Source organism: Nannospalax galili, unplaced genomic scaffold (assembly GCF_000622305.1).
Source record: "Nannospalax galili isolate Female #2095 unplaced genomic scaffold, S.galili_v1.0 scaffold1951, whole genome shotgun sequence".
In the NCBI taxonomy this organism is placed as follows: Eukaryota; Metazoa; Chordata; class Mammalia; order Rodentia; family Spalacidae; genus Nannospalax; species Nannospalax galili.
The window spans coordinates 682,179-708,452 of record NW_008329136.1 but is presented as its reverse complement, the minus strand read 5'-3'; the positions used below and the strand labels follow the sequence as shown (position 1 = coordinate 708,452).

The following is a 26,274-nucleotide window of genomic DNA, read 5'->3' as shown; positions in this document are numbered from 1 at the left end:
CCTGGGTCCGGGAGCGGCCGCCGGGGCTCGCTGAGCCGGCCCCGCTGAGGAGGAGGAGCCGGACAGGGGCGGCCGCTCCCCTCCCCCGTCACGCCGGGCGGCTGCAGAGGAAGTTCCGCTCGCTGACGGACCGCGCGGCCGCGGCTCGGGCGCCGAGGCATTCGGGACTTGTAGCCCCTCGAGCCCGCCGTCGGAGCTCCGCCCGGAGTCTGCGGGGCGGCATCGGCCCGGCGTGTTCGCCCGGCCGCTGCTTGTACGGCTGCGGCGAGGAGACCGCAGAGGGCAGCTTCTGTCGGTCCGGGTGTCGACGGGCGCCCATTGGGGCGGGACACCGCATCGGAGCATCGCACTGGGGGCAGGCATGGCAGAACCCACCTCGCCGCTGCTCTGCAGCGTGGCTCGCCCGACCTCCTCCCGGGAATGAAGAGGAGACTCGCGCTCACCCGGTGAGGTCCAGAGAGCCAGATGGCCAGAGGGTGTCACTGGACATAAACCAGCGATCGCCGGGGAGGTCACCCGGGTGTCTGGATGCCACCGGAGAGCGTGGGAGAGGTGGCCTTGTCCAGAAGCACAGCAGTCCCGAGACGGGAGAACAGTTGGGTTTCTCCATTTTTGCCAAGGTTTTGCGAACGGTTCGATGTCTTGTACGTTTGATATAAGATGAGAACTTTCTAAAGTATTCCGCCCAAGAGCCTAAGATGACTACCCCCGCGCTGCTGCCCCTGTCTGGACGTCGGATCCCGCCTCTGAACCTGGGGCCGCCCTCCTTCCCGCACCACAGGGCTACCTTGAGACTTTCCGAGAAGTTCATCCTTCTCCTGATTCTCAGTGCCTTCATCACCCTGTGTTTTGGGGCATTCTTTTTCCTTCCAGACTCTTCCAAACACAAACGCTTTGATCTGGGTTTGGAAGATGTGTTAATTCCTCACGTCGATGCGGGCAAAGGGGCTAAAAACCCCGGAGTCTTCCTGATCCATGGACCCGATGAGCACAGACACAGGTTGGTTCATTTCAGGAATTGTGGTGCTAAGATTTGGTAGAGCGAGGGGTAGTTCCCGCCCCCCCCTTTCCTTTCTTCCTCCTCACCTTCCTCCCTGCCCACCTTGGCAGTCAAATGTCAGTGTTCAGCATGGTTAACTTCGGAACCGGACGTCCAGCAGTGCCTGGCTGTTTCTAGGCGACACGTGTGTTCCGGGTTGTTTGATGTGGCATGTGCCGCGTCCGCATATGGAGAACGTGTTGCGTCCAGTCCCCGTGTGATCACGGAGTCCTGCCAGCTGGACTTTGCCCCCGCTCTCCGGCTTGCAGTAGAAAATCTTAGGGTATCGTAGGTGTTTTGGATGCCAAACAGGGTAGAAGAGACGTAGTATTATTATGAGTGCTGTTTTCAGGGAATGGAATTGGGTGCTCCGTATGGAATCAGCTGAAAAGGTGAAGAAACCCCAGAGGCTTGTGGACAAGACTTAGTTGTTGGTCCCGTGTCCCGGTCCCCCCCCCCCCCCGCGGTTTAATTTCGCTCTGATCTTTTTGTTATAGTGAAAGCATGTGCTGTGTCAGTTCCTGACGACTGCAGTTGGGTCAGTGATTTGTTCCCATTCTTTGATCACGGACTCTGAACTGAGCTCCCACAGTATAGAATAGTCAAAACGAAATGGAGGCTCTGACTACAGCCCTCCAAGCCAGCTCTGTACTTCTACCTAAAGAGTTTGAGAGGTCACTTTTCCCAAGCTTCTCCTTTCGGTATTTCACAAATTAATCCTTGAGTTTGTGAGAAAGATTCATGTAGTTGAGCCCAGATTTCACCTGAATGATGGAACTCCTGTAGAAAGCTGATACTACTTTTAACTTAAATATGAAGATTTTGAAAAAGCCTAGGTTCAAATGTGAGCCTAAGTTTTAAATATTTGACAGTATACTGTTGTAATGAGAACTTTTCCCTTTTTGGTCAGCTTAGTTAATTATCTGATTGGTGGTTCTTTGACTTTTGATTATACCTTAGGGAGTAGTTCTAATAGATGTTCATACCATTTTTCTATAAGTTAATTTGGGATTTTTGCCATTTTCAAGTTCTGTGCTTTTAGATTTGTTTCTTTAATTTTGTCCTTTGCATTTTGTAACTTTGAGAAAAAAAAATTACCGGGTTTGGGAACTTTGTTGCTGAAAAAACAATTTTCCTTGAAAATTATTTCCCATGGTATAGTATAGATATGATAAGGATTTGAAAAAAGTGTGTCTAAAAGAGGCATTAGAGCTCATCAGCAGCAGCTGTATGCTATATTATTAGCTATTATCATGGTTATATACTAAGTATCTTCCTTTCTGTTTTGTGTGGGTGAAACTTTAAAAATTATTGCCAACTTTCAGTTTGAAAAGATTTATATGTAGTGAATTTAGAAAAAGCCTTCAGTTGAAGTTAAAATACAAAAATTTGAACAAAAATATTGATACGACATTTTACTGCACAATTTTATAAGGTCTACTAATACTTTTCAAATAACAGTCTTAAAATATAGTCCGTGAATGTACATATATGTATTGTTATCTCTAACGCCTGGGTTTCTGAGTTTGGAGTGAGAAACTTGTTAGTTCTGATGGCTAAGGGATGGTGAGTGAGCTGCATCCTTAGTTTGGGCCAGGTAGAGAGTCTGGATAGCAAGTGATGTGCGTGGTAATTTCTATGACTCTGGTTACTGAGTTAGAAAATGAGAATTCATACGGTGAGAGTCAAGCAGTGAAGGATCTGTATTGTCTCTGTATTTTTCTGTGGTTCTATCAGCTTGTAGTTTTCATTGGTCAGTAATATTTTTGTTGTTGATCTTGCCTGAAAACAGTCTGTTAAGAATTCTTTTACTTTAACAAGGAAATGCATTTATCATTAAGTATAAGTTTAAAATGTAGAAACACTAAAACAGTAAATTTATGTGCATTTTTAACTTGTTTAAAATGTAATTCTAAAAGATAGTATTATTACAGAATTACTTGCAACTAAAGTCATACCTATTTTGGGTATAAAAATCTTAATTTAGAAGATACAAATAGACAGCTTATTTGTGTGTGTGTAAGGTCCAGGATAGAGGGATGAGGAAGCACACTTTACTAAGTGATGGAAGGTAAATTAAGACAAGACCATTGTTTCTTGTGAATAGTATTAAGAGATGTTTGTTGGATTTTATGTTTCTGAAAAGCTGGGTATAGTTTGATATTTTAAAGAACACAAGAATCGTATCTAAAGGAACATTTTAGAACTCGGTTATTAGTTAGCAACAAATGCATACTGTGTCAAACCCTGTAGCTCAGGAGCCTCCTATCTAGAGGATAGTGGGCCTTCAATGGGTGATTTTGGTTTTGAGGTATGAGTATTCAGAAGTTGCAGGTAGACCGGTCAGAATTCATAATGCTGGTGGAAAGGAAATGGAGAGCATCGAGTATAGGAAGGTTTCCCTTGAGGAAGAAATGGCTCAGAAACTGTGTGTGGTATAGTGATGGGAAGTGGTCAGAGCAGAGCAGACCAGTGAGAGTCCTAAGGTTAAAAAGCTTTGTGTCATCCAAGACCTGAGAAATGTTGTTAGGACGAATGTAGACAGTAGTTTTGAGCAGCCTGGTGAAGAGACTAGAGAGGGCATGGCTTCACAGGTTGTTTTTGCCTCCTTAATTACAGAAGTTTGAATTAGTCACTAGCATTCAGAAATCAGGAGATTTCATGTAAAAGTCTAGATTTCTGATTTCTCAGAAAAGAACAATTTGATAGAGTAACACTCAACACTTGTGTGTATTTCCAGATGGTTAGTGCTGGGTTGGAATCTGGCTCCCTCTGGAGGGGTATCTGCTCTTCATTTTATGCCACTCAGTTAAGGTGTCAGATAAGTAAAGGCAATAAATCAATACTTCCTCTGGTTGTGGTTGCCTTTACATCTTTGGACAGGGTGCTAGAGTTTGTTAAGTATTTTGGTCTTTATACTGAGTCGCCTGTGGGAAGTTACTGAAGTCACCGAAGTAAAGAACATCATCATTTTGAGTTAAACACAAAACCAAAAAGAAAAAAAAAATGCTCTTGTACAGAGACAACCAAGGTTTGAGGGTGTAGACACAGTATTGACTTAGTCATAGTGGTAATAGTGGGAAGGGAGAGAACTTAGTGGAGAAAAGAGCTTGGATTAAGAAAGGAGTTTATTACAATGTGCATCAATGTTACTACAATACACACTGATTTACATTGTCATCTTCATAATTTCTGTATGTAATAGAATTCTGTTCTCAGTCTCTTTCATTTTGAAACTGTTTGCTTATATAATAACATACAACCAAGCTGTGTGTATGCATGCTTAAAACACTAACTTGAACAGCCAGTGTAAGTTTTATTCTCCAGTGAGGATCTTGTTAGTTTGAATTGAATACTTGAGAGAGTCATGTATGTTTACTTATGGTAGTTTCTTCAAAGGGAAAAAAATGTAGGCTTTGGGAAAAGAAAAACCCAAGAGTCAATCGTAGCGATATGATACTGTACTAGATAAAATCCCTTTAAACCTGCAGCGACCAATACCAATCACAAGACAAAATGTGTATTATAGTTGGGTGTGGTGGTGCACACCTTTAATCGTAGCACTCAGGGGGAAGAGGCAGGCTGATCTCTGTGAGTTCTAGGCCACCCAGAAAAAAAAAGTGTGCCTTAGTGAAAAATTCTTCAATTCGTTTAAAAAAAAAAAGATTTATTTTTATTTGTGTGTGTGTGTGTGTGTGTGTGTGTGTGTGTGTGTGTGTTTGTCCATGGAGGCCAGAAGAAGGTGTTATTATGGAGCTAGAACTACACGGGCTATTTTGAGATGCCTGATATGGGTCCTCTGGAAGAGCAGCATGTGCTTTTAAACACTTGGCCATGTCTCTAGCCCCTTAAATTCTTTATTCAGATCATGATTAGCATTTTTTGCTTGCGATTCATCTTTGCTTCATAGAACATGATCACTGTGACCAAATGCTAGCTAGACAAGAGGCACCTAAGGTCAGAGAGTTTCTTTTGCCTCACAGTTGAGAGAATGCAGTTCCATGGTGGGGAAGGCATGGCCACGGGAGCAACGAGGACCGTGGTGCAGCGTAGGAAGCAGAGCAAGGAGAATGCCAGTGCTCAGCTGGGTTTTTCCTTTTTCTTTTTTATTTAGTCTTTGATTCTAGCCCATGGAATGGTGCTCCCCCACCTTCAGGCAGCTGTTTTCGTCTCATTTAAACCTCTTTGGAAACACTATGAACAGATACACCTGAAGATGTGTCTCATTAATGCTTAGGTGTTTATTGATTCAATCAAGTTGTCAATTGAAATTAACCATCACAAGTCCACCTCCTTGTCAACTTGACAGCCAAACACATCATTTTATGACATTCTGCCTCTGTTCCTTGTAGGCTCATGGCTATCTATTATGCATTCATTCTAACTTCAAAAGTTCTCAGAGTCTTAGTAGTTTCAACACTGTTAAAAAGTCTCTTGAGATTCAAGGCAGTCTTTTAACTATGAGCCATCATTCCATAAAATTTAAAACAAAAACAAGATAAGGTGTGTACTTTACATATACAGTGGCACAGAATAAACATCCTGACTCCTGAAAGGAGGAATTGAGGCATAGGAAAGACAGATGGGGCCAAAGCAAGACAAATCCAAGCTGGACAAATGCCAAATCCTAGAGCTGCATGTCTGGCATCCAGGGTTTGTGGCATCATATGAACTCCAGAGCCTTGGGTAGTCACCTGCTTCCAGTTCTGCTGCCTGTAATACCGCATACTAACCTCTCTCTTGGTTTGGTCCCACTGTTCTCTGCAGCTTTCCTTGGCGGATATACTTTTTGTCTAGTATCTTCAACACCTTGGGGTCTATTGCAGCTTCAGCTTCATCTTTACAGCTTTATGTAGTGGCCTCTCAGGACTCCTTGCAGACTCTAATCCTGTCTCATGTTGCCTGGCCTGAGTGGTTTTCTGGAACCTTGGTGCAAGCCTCTATGACTCTGTAACATTTGTGTTTTGCATGCTTGTAAAAGCCAGCACCATGGGCACAGCACTACCGAGTTCTGCTGTCAGCCCCAAATGTAGTATGACCCCTTCTTTCACAGTTGCAGTGGCCTCTCTGTGCCTTTGCAGTTAAACCTGGAAAAGCACTTCCTAGACAGCTACTTTCCAACAAGAAAGCCCTTCAGCATCATTCTCTTTTCAGATGAATTTGCATTTTACAAAGCTGGAATCTTCAATGGGTGGGGTCTTTTTCTCAGAGACCTTTTCTTCCTTTTCAAAAAACTTACATTTATATATTTTGTGTCTGTATGCATGTGCATGTGTGTGTGTCGGGGGGGTACACACATGCCATGGCATGCACGTGGAAATCAGAGAACAACCTTGCAAGGTTGATTCTCTTGTTGCACCTTAGTTAGGCTCAGGTTGTAAGACTTGATGGTAATTGCCCTTACCTACTGACTCATCTCTCAGGCCTCAATGGGAACTTTTCTGTTGTCCTATGGCAAAGTGAGCAGTTTCTCTTTAATTGCTTTAATCTAATAATTGAAGATTCTTTGTCTGCATCCTCCTTGTTTGAAGCTTTAAGCTCATTGTATTCCTTTCCTTGTAAAACTGTACATTATTCATATTTTCCTGCACTCATTATAAATCTGGATAAGAGCAGTGAGCAGTAACCATGCCACACCCTCAAGTGCTCTGTTGTCATGAATTTTCCCGTTAAACAAATTACCTCATTACTTTTAAATTTAACTTCAAGCAGATTCTCAAGACATAGGCAGAGTGCAGCCAGATTTTTTTGTCAGATGTTACATGGATGTCTTCTAGTCCAGTTCCCATCAGTCTTTATTCTCTTCTGAAACATGTGAGCTGTGACTTTACTGTCTGCATTTTTATTGGCCTCTGGTCTTCCACATTCCCACCAGAATGGCCCACTAAACTTTGTTTGCACCATTCTAGGGCTTCATTAGCACAAGGCTTAAACTATTTCTACTTGTGACTCCTTTTTGCCCAATAAATTTTTATGCCACTGAGAGTATATTATGTATACTATATTGATGTATAGGCCCCCAAATCAAATATTCATTTATAATAAACCATAGATTTTTTTTTAAAAGCTGTTCTTTTGTATACATACAATATTACTGTTTATAAAATGCAAAAGCAAATCTGCATACTGATGAGATGAATATGTTTGTTTTTACATAAAGGATTAAAAAGTCCTCTGGCATGGATATGGTGGTTCATGCCTTTAATCCCAGCAGAGGTAGAGGCAGCCTGGTCTACATAGTGAGTTCCAGGCAAGCTGGGGTTACAGGAAAGCCCTGTCTCAAAAAAAAACCAAAACCAAAACAAAACAAAAATCTCTGGTCACTATAAGAAAATAATTAAATCTTGGATGAATATTTGGTACTGCAGGGCATAGAGCATCTTCACTTTTCATCTTTCAGAGTTGATTGATACTTGATTTTGTAATTGTTAGTGCTGAGAATGCCACTTTACATAAATATGTAGTACAAAATGGCAAAACATAGTGCAAAAAATATATTTAAAATTATTGTCTAGATCAGTCTAACCTTGAACTCAAAAAGATCTGCCTGCCTCTGCCTCCCAAGTGCTGGGATTAAAGGCACATGCCACCACACCTGGTTAAGTTAGCAATTTTTAAAGATTTATTTTTATTTTATGTGTATGAATGTTTTGCCTGTACTTATGGAAGTGTACCCATACTTGCAATGCCCTTGGGGCCCAGAAGAGGGTGTCAGATCCCCTGGAACTGGAGTTACACATCATTGTTAGCCATTGTGTGGGTGTTGGGAATGGAACCCTTGTTCTCTGCAAAAGCAGTGAGTACTTTAAAGCACTGAACCATCTATCTAGCCCCTAACTTAGCAACTTCTAAAATCAAACATGTAAACATACAAAGATACACTAATTTAACACATACTGAAAAATGACAGTAAGAAAATATTAAAAGGTTTCTTTTTCGTAATTGAGCTTTTATGCTTTTATGATCCGTAAAGCCTTGCAGCTCTCAGCATGCGGTGATCTTGAATCTGAGCTGCCTTAGGCAGCATTCATTGGCATTGCCTGGTGTATCATGGCATGTGCAGTGCAAAGTATGCATAGTACATGTTCAGAACCAAGGCTCAGTGAAGTCTCATGATGCACCATGGGCAAACATTGCTAGAAACATTACACATTTGATTTTGATACATTTTTGGTTGTTGCACATTGAGAAGCCTTATTTTTTGTGACCACTATGATCAGTTCTGTGAAGCCGTGTGTAGTTGTAACCTGCAGTTTATGAAGCTGATTCTAGTCCATAGATCCAAACTCTTTGAAATTCTTCCTGATAACCAGTCCTTCATTGTAATTAATGCTTGTTGGTACCGACTTTCTATATTAATTATTTTTTTCTTTGCTCTGACCAAATACTGGACAGGTAACAACTTAAGGTCAGAAGGTCTTATTTTGGTTTAAGGTTCTGAGGAATTCAGTCCATGATAAGGAAGGTGTGGTCAGAGGGACTTGGTTGACCAGGAAGCAGAGAGGGCCTGCCTGTGTTCATTTCGCTTTCTGCTTTTTCCTTTGTTAGTAGTCCTTCATGGTTTCCCCTCGATTAAGCCTCTCTGGAAGTATGCTTACAGACATACCTGAAGGGTACCTCATTAATGCTCTCAGTGTTTATTATTCCAATCAAGTTGATAGTTAAAATGGACCATTATAGTACAAGAGTAGAGATTTTATATATCCATATTGCAATTTTAATATTCTTGCCATTTTCACTCATTTTAATCTTCTGTGAGATAAGGATCTCCTTAACTTTTTATTTTTTTGAGACAAAGTCTGGCTGTGTAGCCCAGATTTTCCTTGAATTGCTGAATCTCTCTGCCTCAGTCTCCCAGAGTATCTGGGTAACAGTTATACACTACCATGCCTAATGCCTACCTGTTCTTAAGGCTTTCTGGAACTTTGTTGGGGGCAGTTTTGTTTTGTCTTCTAGTAAGTCTGTATGGTTGTTTGTCTCATTTCTTTTTATTTAGATGTGAATTATCTGTAGTCTTTGTGTCCTTAATGTTTGTGAGTGTCAGATAGTGCCACTGTCCTTATTTCCATTTTTGGCCTTAGCATTGAGTGGATACTTTTTCCAGCTTCATAGTTGGGGAGGAGCTAGCCTGCATTACTCTGTTTTAGGACTGCTTATTTGGTGCACTCAGCTGTTGTATTGCTGGAGTCAGTTTTTATGCATGCCCAAATTCATAATGCACTTGGAAGTGTGGATAGTCATTGAGATTCCTTTTGTCTTGTCCTTTACCGCCTGGAATACAGTTGTTCTCCTCTGCTCCTTTGTACAAATATCCCTGTAGTTGCTCTCTGGTGGAATGAAACGAGTTTGACAATCTGGAGAGACTTGTGAAGGGTCTCTGGAAAGGGAAGCTAAGCACTGTCTGATTACATGCAGGTCTCTACTGGGTCTTCAGGATAAGTAATAGATTAGGGAGGTAGTTTGAGCATGAAGTAAGGCCCATGGTTCTTTTCAATCCAGGTATGGTTATAGATTAGTGAGGCCCTTTCTTTCTCCTCCTTTATTCATGGTCTGAGTCTTTTTTTTCCCCTCTTCCTCTATAAACTATTTCTTGTTTCTTTCACAAGTGTAGTCTGGAAGAGGCTGCTTACTGGGTAACATTTTGTATATTCTTAAAGTTTAATTTTGATCTGAAGCAAAGTACCTGTAATTTTGTTTTTATTAGTTTAGCATTTTAAAACCACAGAATATGTTTTTGTTCCTGTATTGGATATTATAGATGACTGTTAAATTTCCTGTTAGGTGGACAGTGTAGTTAAGTGTTTCAGTTTCTCAAATACTAGTTCACTTGTTCTAAAAGCTATAACTTTATAGAATTTCCTTTGGATTTCCTAAGAGTTCTAGGTCTATGAGATGTTTGTTTTCTCTTAAGATTTATTCTTTTGGACTTTCTTATTAAAACATTAAATTTACAACCTCAGTATATGCCTTCCAAAATATTGACATTGATTTATGTAGGTTATGTGTCTTCCATAGTGTGCAGTTTAAGATTGTATCTTTTAAAAAATTGCGTAGCGCCAGTGCCTGGTGTGGTGTTCTATGTCTAAGCCCAGCCCTCTGGAGGCAAAGGCAGGCCGATCTTTGAGATTGAGACCAACTTGGTCTATATAGTGAGTTCCAGGACACCTGGGGATACAAGGACACCTTGTCACAAAAACAAAAAACACCCCCCCCCAAAAAAAACCAAAATAAATGAAGCTTCATAAACTTATTTGATACCAACTCCTTATTTGCAGAGGTAATGGAATTTACTTCTTTGTGTCTAACCCCCGACTAACTTTTCTGATATGAAAGGTAGAATATATATGCATATAAAATACAGGAGGACAATTCAGAACCTGCCTCAAAAGAACAGTGAAAAGCAGACTCATTTTTGATAGTCCATCAGTCAGACAACACACAGGCATACAAAAATTAAGCCTACCTACTCTTAAAAATACATTTAAACTCATCTAGTGATCCAGCACACTTGAACAGGAAAAATTAATAACTGGCTTTTAAAAAACACCAGCTTTTTACTCTGGTAACTATTTAGATAGAATACAATCATGCACATTGTAGCATCCTTTGACTCAACATGAGAATGTGCAGCTATATAAGATAGAAATCTCAGCATTATAGTGGAACTGAAAATTTCCTCTGGTCTAATAAATGCATCGCTGAAGAAGAGTTAAGAGAAGAAACTGAAGAATGAAAGGGTGTGGGTGGGGCAAGGAAATTCACAGGGAAGTTCAGCAGCGTTGGCAGACCTTAATAATCAACTCCTTAAAAAATTTTGAAAGCAATGACCCAATACCACAGTTTTTATTAATAGAGAGGGATATTCATGGTACATTATCTCTTTATAAGCAAATATAATTTTATTTTCTATCATGACTATTGTAAGTCTGTTCTGGGAATGCTTTGAGGTGTTTTCTTACTATTTTCCCCAATAGTGTTTTTTTCTCTTAATTATCAGAGTTCATGTTGCTACTATTTTATTAACAGTTTTTTTCAAAACGATTAAAAAAACTTTTTTACATGTATTGAGAGTTGCACCTGCCTGTATGTTCGTGCACCACATGTATACCTACTGAGGGCATCGGATCTCCTGGAGCTAGAGTTATGGACTGTTGTAAGCTGCCATGTGAGGGCTAGAAATCAAACCTGGGTTCTCTGCAAGAGCAGCAAGTGTGCTTAACCACTGAGTCATATTAATAGCTTGTCTTATTGGGTAGTTTTTTTTTTTTAATTTTTAAAAATTTAAGCCTTTCTTAACATTTGTTGTGGCATATTTAAAGGATTATATAATTGTTGCTTCCTGATCTGTTTCTCCCGGTAGAATGTGGAGTCCTTGAGGACAAATGACCATATTTTATCTTTGTATTTACAGCATATGAAGGCCCCATTGTTAAAAAATAACAAAAAGTGGACGTAGTTCACATTTGCCTGATCTAGAACAAAGTTATTCCTGGAAATGTATCTAAAGTATTCTGAATGCCACTGTACTGAATTTCTTTCCTGTAGGAAAAAGAAGAACAAAGGTATGTGATTCGTGTTTTCATGTGTCTAATCCTCTTTAGTTTTCTCATCAGATTTGTAAATGAGACTTTGTTAATCTCATTTTCATAGATGTGAAGAAGCTAGGTACCCATTGAAAATCAACATCAGACAAGAGATATTAATTGCTTTTAAAAATAAAATCAGGCAAATGTTATAGTCCATATTTGTATTGTTTTTCTGTTCCTGTGATAAAAACAGTAACCAAGGGAACTTATAGAAGGAAGAGTTTATTTGAGGTTAGGGTTCCAGAATTATTAGAGTCTGTCATAGCAGGAAGACATGGTGGCAAGAGGTGGCCAGAGCAGAGAGCAGAATGCTCACATCTTTAAGCAGGCACAGGAAATGGAATGCAACTGGAGAAATCTGGCAGAGTTTAAGAACTTTCAAAGCCAGTGGCATGCTTCCTCCAGCATGGCCACACCTCCTAAAGCGTCCCAAACAGCACCACCAACTGGGAACAAAATGTCCGAATATTTGGAGCCTATGGGGACGTTCTCTTTTAAACCACCACACTGTTGAGTGAAAATTACAAAAATATCTAATTTAATTTACACTAAATCTATATATTTCTTGGCTAGGAAAAATCTTAATTTTCCTATTTGTGCCATTTCTGTCAGAAATGTTTATTTCTACTACTGTTAATTTTTTGCTGTAACTTTTATCATGTTAGAATGTGGCTATAATAATATCTGTTGTGGAGATTTATTATTCAGATTGGGTTTTTGGATTTATCACAAAGAGCATTCTCTGCAGTGACCTGATTTGGAATGTTATATAATCCAGAGGACAGCATTGTTGTATATTTAACATAACATTGGGCTCAAAGTTAGGAGATAGAGGCTCTAGTTTTAGCCTGGCCCTTTGTTACTAAAGTATACGAAGAAAAGCTTTTTAACTCTTCTGTGTCTTGATGTCCTTATTTATTAAATGAAGGAATTGATTAATTATTTTTTGCTTCTGCATATGAAATATAAGTAATTTTATGAAATAGGGAATTGAGAAATGCAGAAATTTATTTTATATAGCATAAATACTATAAAGATAAAATACATTCTATTTAGTAGAAATTAGTGTCATTTTGTACACAAAATTACAAGTTTTAAAATAATTTTAAAGGTTACTAAAATTTACTTACTGTATGATTATGCAATATATATAAATTTAATAAACAAAAACAAAGGTTGGCAAGTTAGCTCATTGAGTTCAAGACTACTTGCCCCACAAGCATGAGGACTGAGTTCAGATCTCCAGCACCTACATAAAAGGTGGGTGTGTAGCCCCAGGATTGGAGGATGGGTGGAGATGAGGATCACTGAGGCTTCCAGAGGATCTGATACCCACTTTTGGTCTCTTTAGGCATAAGCACACAGGTGGTGCACATATATACATACAGGCAAACACATGCATTAAAAAAAAAATCTTAAAGTCAAAGGCATAAATAAAAATCAGTCAGTGACAGTGAATTTCAGGGCTCTCACTATTTAGCTTTGTCAAATCCTAACATTTTCTTATTTCAGCTGAAGATTTATCCTTCAAGTAAAATTTATCATGATTTGGACACTGCCATTTTCTGTGTGATTTGATATGTTAATAACATGTTTGAAAAATTTGAAAATACTGTTATGATTTGTGTATATTGATGTTTTGGGGTGTTTCAGTTATACTACCCACTTAGGTATTCTGTTGTATGGTTAAACCTCAATTCTCTTGTTGATAGAATTTTTTTTCATTCTGCAAAAACATTTTGGATATGTGTTCTTAGGTACACACATTTTTCTGTTGCTCATCTCTTCCTTTCCTCTTCCCCCTCTTTTGGGTCTGAGAAGAAGGCATCTCACAGTGTTGTCTTGGCTGGTTTGGAGCTCCTGGGCTCAAGGGATCCTTTCTCCTCAGCCTCCTGAATGTTGCTGGGATAATGTGTGCCATACTATACTACACTCAGCTATATTAATTTTTTCCCCTAAGATTTATGTTTGTTTTTAATTGTGTGTATATGTATGTGTCTTCGTGTGGGTATGTACAGGTACCCACAGATCCCCCAGGAGCTGGAGTTATAGGTGGTTGTGAGCCCCAGGATGTGATTTCTGGGAATTGAACTCAGGTCCTCTGGAGGAACAGTATGTACTTTTAACCATTGAGCCATCTCTCCAGCCTGATAATTTTCTTGAGTTGTTTACGTTTTCCTTATCATTTGTAGAAATTATTTATAATTCTGTGTGAATTCTTTTGTTAATTGTATGTGTTGAACATTTCTTCTTGCTATGGGTATGTTGTTTTGTCTATGGTTTGTCTTTAGTTTTACAGAAGTTTAAAATTTTTATCAGGTGTGGTGGCGCATGCCTTTAATCCCAGCACTCGGGAGGCAGAGAAAGGCAGATCTCTGTGAGTTCAAGGCCACCCTGGTCTACATAGTGAGTTCCAGGACAGCTGGGGCTACAGAGAGACCCTGTCTCAAAAAGACCAAAAAAAGGAAAAAAAAGCTTTTTATTTTTATGTGAATGAGTATATTGCCTGCATGTGCACTTGTGTCGTGCAGTGTCCATGGAGGACAGAAGAGGGTGTTGGTTCCCCTGGAACTGGAGTTACAGACGGTTGTTAGCTGCCATGTGGGTTCTGGGATTTGAACCCAGGTCTTCTGTAAGAGTAGCCAGGGCTCTTAACTGCTGAGCCATCTCTCCAGCCCCAGTACTTTTTATGGTCTTACTTTTTGGGTTTTGTTTGTGAAAGTTTTCCTGAAGTATAAGCCTGTATTTTCAGTTCTGGTAGCTTAACCTTTTTTCCTTTCTAGGGGTTTAATTACCTGGTACTGATTTTCATATATGATGAGTAGTTATAGGTATCCAGTCTTTTCCCCTTATTGAAGAGTCTTTCCTTTTGTCTGGATTTATAATGCTGTTTCTATCATATGAAAAATTTCATCTACTCCAGATGTGTTTTGGAGTTTTCTGTGTTCTTAGCTTTTATGTATATTTCTGGTAGAGCAATATGGTTTTGATGAAGGCAGCTTAGCTAGGTCTTCCTATTAGGGTAAGTGTGCTCTTCTTCCACCTTGTTCTTCAAGCTGTGCTTGCCCTGTGTAATTCAGAGCTCTTAAGTCTCTTTAACCAGGTAAAATTCACTTAACATTAAACTGACCAGTTTAAAGGAATGGCTTAATGGCATTTAGAAGATATAATATCCAACTATCATCCCTACTTTAAAAACAATTAATCACTTCAGCAGGAAACACTCTTTTTTGAAGATAGGCTCTTCAGTTCCTGCAGACAATGGTTAGACTATTGATAAATGATTACATTGAATCTGAGGATTACTTTGAATCCTATTGCATCTTTGCAATATTAAGTCTTCCAGTTTGTCGCCAATGGATAGTTTTCGGTTATTTAGATCTTCTGTGACTTTTGTTTGTTTGTTTGTTTGTAGCTTTCGGTCTGCATGTTTTTCCCACCTTAAATTTATTATAGGCAGTTTGTTTTTCTTTTGATATGCTATCAGAATTATGATTGTATTTTTAATTTCTTTTATTGATTGATTTCTGGTATGTTGAAACACAACTGATACTTTAAGTGTCTGTGATATACCTGAAACTTTGCTGAATTTGTTTGTTAACTATAGTAGTCATTTGTAGATATTTTGACATTTCAGCTTTATACACATACACATGCACACACACGCACGCACGCACACCCATAACCATGCCATCTGTGACTAGAGATAGTTTCACTTTTCCAGTTTGTGTGCCTTTTCTTTTTCTTGCTTAGTTGCTCTGGCTTGAGCTTGCACTAGCAGTGACAGGACTCACCTCATATGCCTCATTTCAGGAGGAAGTCAGCCTTCACCAGTGAATGTTAGCTGTGGGCTCATGCAGAAAAAGTTTGCTTCTAGTTCTTGTTTGTTAAATATGTTTATACTGAAAGGGTGTTGGGAGTTGTGTGTTCTTTTCATCAGTTAAGATGCTCACGTATTCCTTGTGATGCATTTCATTCATTGATTTTTTCTTATATCCAACCATCCTTGTGTTTCTGGAATAAACTCCACATGTTCACGGTGTAGACTCCTTTTAATATGCTCTTGGATTCAGTTTGCCCTGTTAGCCTGTGCTAGAAAGCACACCAATCCTCAAATCATATATGTGTTGAGCCTTGCAGAACAGGCTGTGTAGATGAGTATATTACTGTATTACAGGTCTCATCTCAGGTTCCTGAAAGTGCCTTGTTTGTGAGCGTGCAATAATAAATAGAAATTCTAGGCCAAGTGCCTAAGTTCCCACATTCTACCTTGTTCTACCTCCTCTACGCTATACTCAAAGTAACTTGGAATATTACCTTTTTAGGTGGGATTCCTTAATTTTCAGTGGTGCTAGTGTCAAAATTTTCCATTCTACACTGAATTGCCTTAGCTAAGATTGAGAATGGATGACTGAAGGCCTGGGGTTGGGTATTATTCCTAAAATACATTCCATTTACATTACAAAGAGTTGCAGGAGAGGAATCTTGTGTACAAGTACTAGAAACCAACTGTAACACGTAAAGACATGTGAATATTGGGTATCTTTCAAACCTAACAAAGTCTGGGGACACTAGATTCAGAAAATAGGCATTATGTGAAACCAGGTTCACAGGTCCATAGTTAAATTTAAAGAATAAACTTTAGTAAATAGAAATTCTAGGCCAAGTGCCTAAGTTCCCACATTCTACCTTGTTCTACCTCATCTACGCTATACTCAAAGTAACTTGGAATATTACCTGAATATTACCAAGAGTTGTTTCACTGAACAGTATTTGCAGTGTTGCTCCCTTTGGACACTAGGTGCCTCTGTTCCCAGTGGCTTCCTGAATTAAGTCCTAGTAATATGAGAGTCTATAGGATGCTGGATGATGATAACATGAATGGAATTTTGAAGAATGAACAGACTCATCACAGCAGAGGAATAAAGGAAATTATGGGGAAAGAGTTAACATGTATAGCCTGAAAGTTGCGAAAATGCAGAATGTGGGGCTGGAGAGATGGCTCAGTGGTTATGAGTAGTGACTGCTCTTTCAGAGGACCCGGGTTTGATTCTCAGCACCCACATGGTGGCTGATAGCTGTCTGTAGCTCCAGTTCCAGGGGATCTGATACCTTCTTTTGACCTCCGAAGGCATTGCATGACACAGGCACACTTACACACATGTAGGTAATATACTCATACACATAAAATAAAAATAAATTTTTTTTTAAAAAAAGAAAGAAAATGCAAAATATAGAGGCTTAGTGGGTAAGAGCACTGGCAGCTCTTGCAAAAGATCTGGGCTTGATTCCCAGCATTCACATGGCAGCTAACAGCCGATCATAAACTCCAGTTCTAGGGGATCCAACGCCCTCTTCTGACCTCCATGGGCATTGTACAACATGGGTGCACTTACCCACATGCAGGCAATACACTCATACATATAAAAAATAAAACTAATATTTTTTAAAATTCAGAATATGTTTGTGAGGTGGTCAGATGTTGGAGTGTAGGATAATTTTCAGGATGGCAGGAAATGAGGGCTGGTCAGGGAGTCTGTGTCTATAGTTTAAATAGAGATTGCTAGAGAAGGGAAGATGTTTAACATTTTAATACATAAAAGGAACACAGTTATCAGAGAGTCATAAAAACATCAAAGAACCTGTGTTAATCAAATAGTGTGCTTCTAGCCTGAAGAGGTAGGGAGGAACATTGACTGACCATTTCAGTGAATATTAGTAGTTGATTTTAAGGATGAAGGAGGTATACATGCTCCAGAATTTACCTGTTCAATGTTTGATAAACACTCTTTAGAAATTAAGGTGAAAAAAATTAATTAATTACACTGAGAGTGAGGCATAGGATTGAACTTGGTCCAGATCACACAAGCTTCAAGTTTTCTGACTTCATGCAGAGTTCATTGATACTCATAAATTAGCCTATATTATAACCCAAGTAAATGGAAAATTTTCATTAGAAATTTTGAAATATAGAATTTATCTCAAGGATCATCATTGTTAAGAACAAGATAAGAACCATTTTCAGTGTAACTTTTACTTTGTATTTTTAAAATAATTAAAAAAATTATTTTTCTGTGACAGTTTCATGTAACAGTGTATCTCGAGCACATCCATTCCAGCTCCCACCCACCTCCTTCCTGGGATGCTCTCTAATATGTCCCCATCCACTCTTCTTGACATGTCCTTTTACGTTTGTTTTTTGCTTTTTTTTATTTCGTAACCCACTGTGTTCAGTTAGTGCCACTTGCTGGGATATTGACTGATCTTGTGCAGATGATCCTAGTTGAGGTGAGTTCATGGGTGCAGTGGCCATGTCATGTCAGGAGATAATTTTTTGCATCACTCCTACCCATCCTCAGGCTCTTACATTCTTTCCACTCTCCCTTTCCTAGTTAGCAATTTGGGGAGGAAAGTGTTTACTGCATCTTACACTTCCAAATGACTGTCTATCATCAAGGAAGCCAAAGCCAGGAGCTCAAGGTAGGAACTAGAGGCAGAAGCTGGAGCACAGATCATAGAGGAACACAGCTCTGATTACTGGCTTGCTACCCCTGGTTTGTTAAGCTACTTTTTTAAATTTAAGTTTTTAAAAATTTTTTATTTTGTGTGTATGAGTGTATTGTCTGCATGTATGTAAGTGCACCCGTGATGTGCAATGCCCATGGAGGTCAGAAGAGGGCATTGTGTCCCCTAAAACTAGAGTTATGAACAGTTGTTAGCTGCCATTTGGGTGCTGGGAACCAATCCTGGGTTCTCTGCAAGGGCAGCCAATGCTCTTAACTGCTGGACCATCTCTCTAGCCCTCAGCTACTTTTCTTAGCCAGACTCACCTCCCCTGGAACGGCACTGTCCATGTCCAAAGTAGGCTGTGTCTGCCTACATCATTTACTGATTAAAAAAATGCCTCACAGACATGCCCGCAGGCCAGTTTGATGGAAGAAATTCCTCAGTTGAAGTTCCTTCTTCTCAGGTGACTAGTTTGTGTCACAAAAACTAACAAACACACCCTATTTTGTGATGTTCCCTGAGCCTTGGAGATAGGAGGTTAAGAGAGATTTAGGTCTGAGTAATCAACAGGCAATTATTCTCAGCACTTTGGCCAGTTATAAATCTCTGTGTTAACCACTGTCCTCTGCAGGAAGAGGTTTCTCTGGCCAAGGTTGAGGGCAGCACTAATCTATGGTTAGAAGCATAAATATTTAGAAGGCAGTTTGACAGCATGTTTGTTTGATAATGATAGTAGTTTCCCCCTTAGGGCCTATGGCCTCCTGAGCCATGGGCTTTTGACAAGATTTACAGTACCAGGCATGAATTACCTCCTGTGGAACAGGTCTCAAATCCAATCAGAAAGCAGTTGGTTACTCCCATAACAGTCGTGCTGCTATTGTAACAGTGGGCACATCTTGCTGCCTGCTTTTTATTCTGGAGGTCAGAATGCCCACTTTGAGAAGACAATTTCTTTTGTGATTTCCACACAATATCGTATTGTATGTATATTTATTTGTTTCAGCATTGTAAGAAGACTTCAGTTCTTGCTGTTGTTGTTGCATTGCCTTTATAGTGTTGTTGAAAATCATGTGTATGAATCTCTTTTTGTATGCTGTTTTTTTTTATGCAGTTGTGCATTTTTATGCTGATACTGCACTGATCACTGTACTTTTATACTCTAGTCTTGAAATCAGGCAGTGTATGTTCTCTAGTTTTTCTTTTTAAAACTTGTTTGGTATTTTAGGTGCTTCACATTTCTATATAAATTTAAAAGCAGCTTTCCAATTCTAAAAGAGCCTGCTGAGAATTTTGTCTGTAGATTAATTTGGGGGAAATTAATGTCTTAACAACACTGAGATTTTAATTCATAAATATGATATACCTTTCTTATTTGTATTTTCTGTAATGTCTAATGTTTATATTTTTTCAATATATAGGTCTTGCACATCTTTTATTTGTTTTTTTAAAAATATTTGTTTTTATGTGCCTGTATGTATGTTTGTGTATCACATGCATTCCTGGTGCCCATGGAGGCCAGAAGAGGTGTCAGATCTCCTAGAACTGGAGTTACAGTTGTTAGCCACCGTATGGGTGCTGGGATCTGAACCTGGGTCCTCTGGAAGAGCAACAAGTGTTCTTAACCTCTGAGCCATATCTCCAGCCCCTGTAATTTGTTTAAAATGATTCGTATTTTTGATACTATCTTGATTGATATTTTACAGGTTTTTGTTCTTTTTGTTCTTTGTTAATTTATAGAAATGCATCTGACTTGTGAATGAATATTCACTCCACATGCCGCAGTCTTACAAAAATAACAGCATGTTTTATGGCCCTTTTTGGTAGATCCCACAGAATCGTTACATAATTATGTTATCTGTGAAGAAAACAGCTGTACTTCCTCCCGTCTACATGCCTTTCACTCTTTCTTGTCTTATACTAGCTAGAGTCTCTAGTGCTGAGTGGACATAGCACGAGCAAGCTTGTTGATCACAGCAGGAAAATGTTCAGGTCTCCACCACCAAATATGATAGCAGTTGTAGGTTTTGCCTGGTGGTCTGTCAGATTAGGATATTCCCTTGTATTCTAGTTTGCTGAGTTTCTTTTCTTTTAATTTTTAAAAATCAGGAATGAATATTTAATTTTGCAAGTGCTTTTTCTGCATTTGCTGAAATCATGATACACTAATTCTTTTAAATCTATTAATACAGTTATGTTCTTTGATTTTCTTTTTTACACTTATTTGATATATGTGTGTATGTGTGTACATGCTTGTTTCGTGGTGTTAGTTATGTGTTTCATGGCGATAATGAGGGGCTCAGAGAGCAATTTACAGGAGTTGGTTCTTTCCTTCTACCATGTGGGTCCAGGGAATCAAACTTAGGTCATGAGGCTTGGCAGGCTTTACCAGCTGAGCCATCTCTGGGTCCACATTCTTGGATTTTTTGAGTGTTAACCACCATTTGGTCATTGTGTACTATTTAATCCTACAAGTAGTTTTCTCTGTTCGTGAGATTTATTTGTTTCTAATTTTACTTTTTTGCTGCTTTTTTATGGATTCTGTGGTCAAGGTAATACCGGCCTCATAAAATGAATTAAAAGTTGTTTTTATGTTTTGTTTTGTTTTGTTTTTAATCTTCAGTTTCCTAAAAGCTTCTATTGGAATTGATACTAGTTTTGCCCTAAGTCCTTGGCAGAATTCTCCAGTGAAATAATCTTAATTGGAGTTTATGTGTATGTATGTGAATTGTATCTGTGAGGTTCTTGTTATGCCTCTTTTCTCATTGCTGATACTGAACTCCTAACAGTTTAATACCTTTCACTCAGGATGTGGTAAGAGACGTAGAAGGAAGAGCAGTATGGATGTAAGCCTGAGTGACTTACTTGACAGCTATAGACAGATCCAAAACCAACAAAATGTGCATTCTGCTAAGTGCAAATGCAGTATTAATACAGACCATTTTTTGGATCACAAACTAAGTCTTAATAAACTTACAAGGATTTGGGCCATGTGAGACATGTTCTTTGCCTCAGTGGGATTAAAACAAATCAATGTGAAGGCATTAGGGAATCTCCGAATCTTTGGAAACTGACACATTTTTGAGTCATGGGTTAAAAAAGTATCAAAAGTACAATTAAATGAATTGTGGTGGTTGCAGTAAATTAACAAGACCAGATCATATATTTAGTTGAATTGTATGTATTGAATGAAATAATCTTTATCTGTGTTCTAAGAAGTGCTGTCTGATACTGATCTAGTTGCTCCCACTTACGATATCTTTCTGAAGAAACCCTCCTGAGGTATACTTTGCTTGCTTGTGTTTGAAAGAGGGTCTTTCCATATAGCTCAGGCTTACTTAAAGATTACAGGCTTGCTGCATCATGCCTAATTATTGAGGTGGACTTTTCACCACATAAAATGTACCCTTCCAAATTGTGTTACATAGTTTTCTTGTCACTGTGGCAGAATGCCCTGACTTAACTTAAAAGGAGGGCTTATTTATTCTGATTCACAGCTTCAGAAGCATCAGCCCATTGTGGCTGGGAGGATGTGGAGGAGCAGAGCAATCCACATCATGGTGGCCAGGAAGGAGAAAATGAGGCAGAGAAGGGGCCAGGGACAAGGTACCCACAAGAACCTACTCCATTGATCTATTTTCTCAAGTTAGGGATCTCCTCCTAAAACTTCTCAAAATAGTGCCACTATCTGGGGACCTATGTTTTAAAACATAAAGACTGGGGAGCATTCCATCTTAAAACCATAATGTTAATATAGAATTAGCTGGAAGCTTCACCTGTTTCCCATAGGCTGATGATTTCCAAATCGATGTCTTCACCCTTACCTATCTGAACCTTTGTGCTTTGTTGACTTCTTTTTTTGGTCTTTTTGAGACAGGGTCTCCCTGTAACCCCAGCTGCCCTAGAACTCTCTATGTAGACCAGGCTGGCCTTGAACTCACAGAGATCTGCCTGCCTCTGCCTCCTAAGTGCTGGGATTAAAGGCATGCACCACCACACCCGGCTTTTTCTTTTTATCTATCCTTTTCTGTGTGTGTTTGTGTGTGTGTGTGTTTGTGGTTCTCCACTTTATTTTTTGAGGTTTTCTCACTGAATCAGCTCACAGATTTGGGAAGACTAGTTAGCTATAAGCCCCAGAGATGCTTTTGTCTCCACCACTCCGAGCTGGCATTGCAGGTGCCTAGATTTTTGTGTGAGTCCCAGGGATCTGAACTCAGGTCCTCATTACTTATATGGCAAGCACTTAACTGATTGAGCCATCTCTCTGTCCCACTTTCCCTTTTTTAATTCTCCGTATAGTTAATGGCACACCTTTCTTTCAAATCTGTATGGAAAAATTTAGGCTTTTTAACTTTTTTTCTTTTAATCACCTACATTTATTGGTTTGGGCTTTTTAAAAAAAGATTGCTTTTTATTAAGCTGGGCATGGTGGTGCACACCTTTGATCCTAGTACTTGGGGGGCAGAGACAGGTAGATCTCTGTGAGATTGAGACCAATCTGGTCTACATAGCATGTTCTAGGCCAGCTGGGGTTACAGGGAGACCCTGACTCAAAAAGACCCCCCTCAAAAAATAAATAAATAAATAAAAAGATTGATATTTTTTTTTTAATTTTAAATTTGTGTATGTGTGTATGGGTATAGACATGTATGTGTGGGTGTCTGCGGAAGCTAGAAGAGGGCATCCGATCCCCTGGAGCTTGAGTAACAGGTAGATGTGAACCACTGGATGTTGGTGCTGGGAACTGACTCAAGTTCTCTGGAAGAGCAGCAAGCACCTTTAATTTCTGAGCCATTTCTCTAGCCCCTTGGTTCTGTCTTTCTAAAGTCTCTGTTATTTAATCCTTTTTCTTCACATCTACTTTGATACGTTTTTTTGTCTTCATGGCAGCTGTGATCCTCTACTTCCTTTTCCAGTCTTTGTCTCCATCCCCCTCAAGTCAGTCCTGATAACGTCTGTCCAGGATACAAATACAGTTGTGTTGTTTTCTAATTGAAGTCCTTTAGTCACTTCTGTTTGTGCTCAGGGTGCACTGTAACCTCTATTCATGTATGAACTCCTGCATTCTCTGGTTTTCTTGATAAAAGGCAGTCTAGCCTGCTCTCCTGCCTCTCTTCTGCTCTGCTTGCTGTGGCGTACCAAATTACTTTCTAGCGAGTGTGTTGTGTCATTTCTTCTCTGCCTTCTGCACTCAGCCTGGCAAACTCCCATTCTTTTAATTTCTATTTGAAGTATTTCTTCCATCTTATGTAAATCTGTTTTCAAGATTATTCTTAGCATATGGCTATAACAGTTGTTTTTGGTGCCTATTTCTTCTATTGTGATTTACTCATTTTCTGCTTACTTGATTACATATTTACCTCTCTGAGAAAATAATGTGTGTGTGTGGGGGGTGTGTGTGTGTATTTCCCAAACCTTTTTTAGTACCTCTTACTTTTGGGACATACTGGCTGATTATCACTGAAGTTAGCTGAGATTAATTCAATGAGTAATAACCATTGATTTGACCTGAAATTACTATTAATGCAAAATGAAAATCCAATTACAGTTTTCTGGCTTCCCTCTGGCATAGGGGCTGAGAATGCAGGGGACTGCCTGAGAGCACCTGGATCCTGCCTCCACAAGGTGGTGAGCTTACCCTAATTGTACCTCACCCAACCCCCTAACTGGGATAGAGTGATGTCCCTCCCAAAGCCCCAGGGCAGACCTGGCTTTGGTAGGATGAGGTTGAGATCTTAGCAGACAGCCTCAGAGGGCGGGATCTGACCTCCATCTGTGTAGTGGCTGGGATCTCAGCAGACCACCAGAGAGTGCCTGGTCTGGCCTCCCTCTGGCAGAAGGGGCTGAGAACTCAGCAGACCATCTGAGAGTTCCAAAATTGCCCACCCCCTCCTTAGGGAACTTACCAGATTTTGCTTTGAGATCCTGCTAGTAGGGGTCCAAACCTTGGAAGGAAGCCAGAGTGTACCTGACTAGAACCTGATTTGGACTTCTTTGGGTGCTCCTGAGTAGCTGATCTAAAGCCATCAGCTCTCTCCAAAATAAAACCTGAGAGAATCTGAAACCTGGACTAACCAGCTTTACATAAACAATAAGAAAAGGATCAAGGCACCCCAATAATACAGAAGTATATTTCAACTCATTTCTCATATTAGAATCACACAAAATAAATTCACATGTCAAAAATCACAACGAAAGAATAATAAAATGGAAAGCCAAAACACTATGTCCCCAATAAACTCCACCAGTCCTGTAGAAGAGATCTACAAGGAGAACCCCCTAGAGATAACCCAGGACGTAGAATTTAAAAGAACAATCATAAACATAATCAAGGAATTCAGTGAGTTTAAAGTGCACATGAACAAACAAATCAGAGCTAAAAGAAGATAGGGATAAACTTCTGAATGAATTTGCAAGAAAAAAAAAAAAACATTGAAGGAAAATCAGGCAGAAATGAAGGAAGTGAAGAACTCAGTAAGCCAACTTGAAACAACAGAGGAAAGCCTCACCACTGGAATGAATGAAATGGAAAACAGAATAGCAACACTGAAGGACAAAGTTGAAGAATTGGACCACTCAAGCAAAGATTATGAAAAATTTAAAAAAACAGAGATGTGGGACACCATGAAAAGACCTAATCTACATATCTTAGGCATAGAGGAAGGAGAAGAATTTCAGGTTCATGGTATTGACCCGATCTTGAACAGGATTGTAGAAGAGAATTTCTAGAAATTAAGGAAAGACATCCCCATACAAATACAGGAAGCACATAGAACACCAAGTAGACAGGATCAGAAAAGAAACTCCCCGTGACATATCACGGTTAAAACACTAAATGTACAGAACAAAGAGAATACTGAAAGCAGCAAAAGAAAAACAATAAGTCACATATAAAGGAAAGCCCATCAGAATTACAGCTGACTAATAAATGCAAACTATGAAAGCGAGAAGAGCCTAGAACAAGGTATTTCCAGCTCTAAATGATAATAGATGCCAACCCAGAATACTTAGCCAGCAAAAATGTCTATTTTAGTTGAGGGGGAAAGAAAAATCTTCCATGACACAAAAAGCCTGAAAGAATACATGTCCACAAAACCACCCCTTCAAAGAATACTTGAAGCAATACAGAGAGAGGAGAAAGGAACAGCTGTACCCCAGGGGCAATGAAAGAAAATAAAGGTATAATTGAGGAAACACAAAATTAGACAGAGAACACAAACAGCAATCAAAATGACGGCAACCAATACACATCTTTCAACAATAACCTTATATATCAATGGACTGAACTCCCCAGTCAAAAGACATAGACTAAGTGGATTAAGAAATAAAATCCATTTCTTTGCTGTCTGCAAGAAACCCACTCACTTTCAAGGACAGGCACTACCTAAAGGTAAAAGGACGGAAAAGAATATTCCAAGAAAATGGAACTAAGAAACAAGCAGGGATTGCAATTCTAATATCTGACAAAATAGACTTCAAAGTAAAACTAATTAGAAGAAATAAGGAGGGTTACTTCATTCTGATCAAAGGAACAATTAACCAAGAAGATACTACAGTCCTTACCATATATGCACCAAATTGTGGTGCACCCAAATTCATAAAAACAATGCTACAGGACTTGAAGACATAGATGAACCCCAGCTCAGTAATAGTAGGGATTTCAGTACCCCACTTTCTCCATTAGACAGGTCAACTGGACAAAGAATAAACAGATGTCTGAATTAAATGGTACCATCCATCAAATGGACCTAACAGACATCTTTCTAATATTCCACTAAAGCACCAAAGAATACACTTTCTACTCAGCACCCCATGGAATTTTCAAAAATTGACCACATACTGGACCGCAAAACAAACTTCAACAAATACAAAAAACATTGAAATAATTCCATGCATTTTATTGGATCACAGTGCAATAAAGCTAAAAATCAACACGGGACAAAGCCCTAGTCACTACATGAACTCGTGGCGATTAAATGACACACTCCTAAACAATGAGTGATTCAAAGGAGAAATTAAGAAAGAAATAAAAGAATCCCTGGAATTCAACGAAAAGGATGATACAACACAACACAACCTCTGGGACACATTAAAAGCAGTCCTAAGAGGGATGTTTATAGCTCTAAGTGCCTACATCAAAAAGAG

General features: G+C 39.3%; 1 protein-coding gene across 1 annotated transcript in view; it reads left to right on the top strand.

Annotated features, from left to right (window-relative positions):
• The first annotated feature begins 30 nt into the window (after positions 1-30).
• The window catches only part of Man1a2 (mannosidase alpha class 1A member 2), a 157,484-nt gene continuing 131,240 nt past the window's right edge, over positions 31-26,274 (top strand). The window contains exon 1 of the mRNA XM_008832931.3: positions 31-1,000. Within this exon, the coding sequence (XP_008831153.1) occupies positions 699-1,000 (302 nt within the window). The 5' untranslated portion in view covers positions 31-698. The remainder of the gene's footprint in view (positions 1,001-26,274) is intronic.